Source organism: Penaeus monodon, chromosome 27 (genome assembly GCF_015228065.2).
Source record: "Penaeus monodon isolate SGIC_2016 chromosome 27, NSTDA_Pmon_1, whole genome shotgun sequence".
Lineage (NCBI taxonomy): Eukaryota > Metazoa > Arthropoda > Malacostraca > Decapoda > Penaeidae > Penaeus > Penaeus monodon.
In genome coordinates this window covers 30,668,917-30,669,510 of record NC_051412.1, presented here as the reverse complement: position 1 = coordinate 30,669,510, position 594 = coordinate 30,668,917, and the positions used below count along the sequence as shown (strand labels likewise).

Genomic DNA, 594 nt, shown 5'->3' with positions numbered 1-594 from the left:
TCATATGCATGATAAGTTATCTCCATTTCCTTTATAGGACTATGTTTTAACTTTGGTGGAACCAATCTATAGTTCTCTTGGATGGACGGATACAGGAGACCACCTTCAAAAGTATGTTTATTTTCATCACTTCACTATTACCATTGCAATATTATCATGTAATTAATATTAGAAAAAATGAGAAGGAAAGAACATTTATGATAATAGATATTGAATCAAACATACCTATATTTGAGGTTAGTAGTATGTCCTTTGCCTTTGGAAAGGTTGTTGCGCACAGATGTGGTCACTGTTGCCTGCGCAAGTGGAAGCAAAAGCTGCCTGCAAGAAGCAGCAACAGAACTGGGATCCTGGATCAGTGACAGCACTTACCCTTTGCCAGTTGGGACCAAGAGACAGGTATGGGAAGGACAGCCATTGTAGGTACCTGTTGTTTTTATACAGAATTTGCATTTTATTTTAGTATCTGGTCTTACATTCCCATGTGGATGTACATTATATTTTTTATTTTTTCTTGACTTTATTTTATGGATATTTATATTTCTTCTTCACATATGTCATTGATAATGGTGTTTTATTTTTATACTGTAGTTT

The 594-nt window shown here is 34.7% G+C and overlaps 1 protein-coding gene across 2 annotated transcripts in view; it reads left to right on the top strand.

The window, feature by feature from the left end:
- LOC119590784 (glutamyl aminopeptidase-like) overlaps positions 1-594 on the top strand; it is a gene marked incomplete in the record, with an annotated part of 24,350 nt that overhangs the window by 19,911 nt on the left and 3,845 nt on the right. For both annotated transcript variants that reach the window (XM_037939496.1, XM_037939495.1), the window contains 2 exon segments: positions 38-111; positions 267-399. In XM_037939496.1, coding sequence (XP_037795424.1) covers positions 38-111; positions 267-399 — 207 coding nt within the window.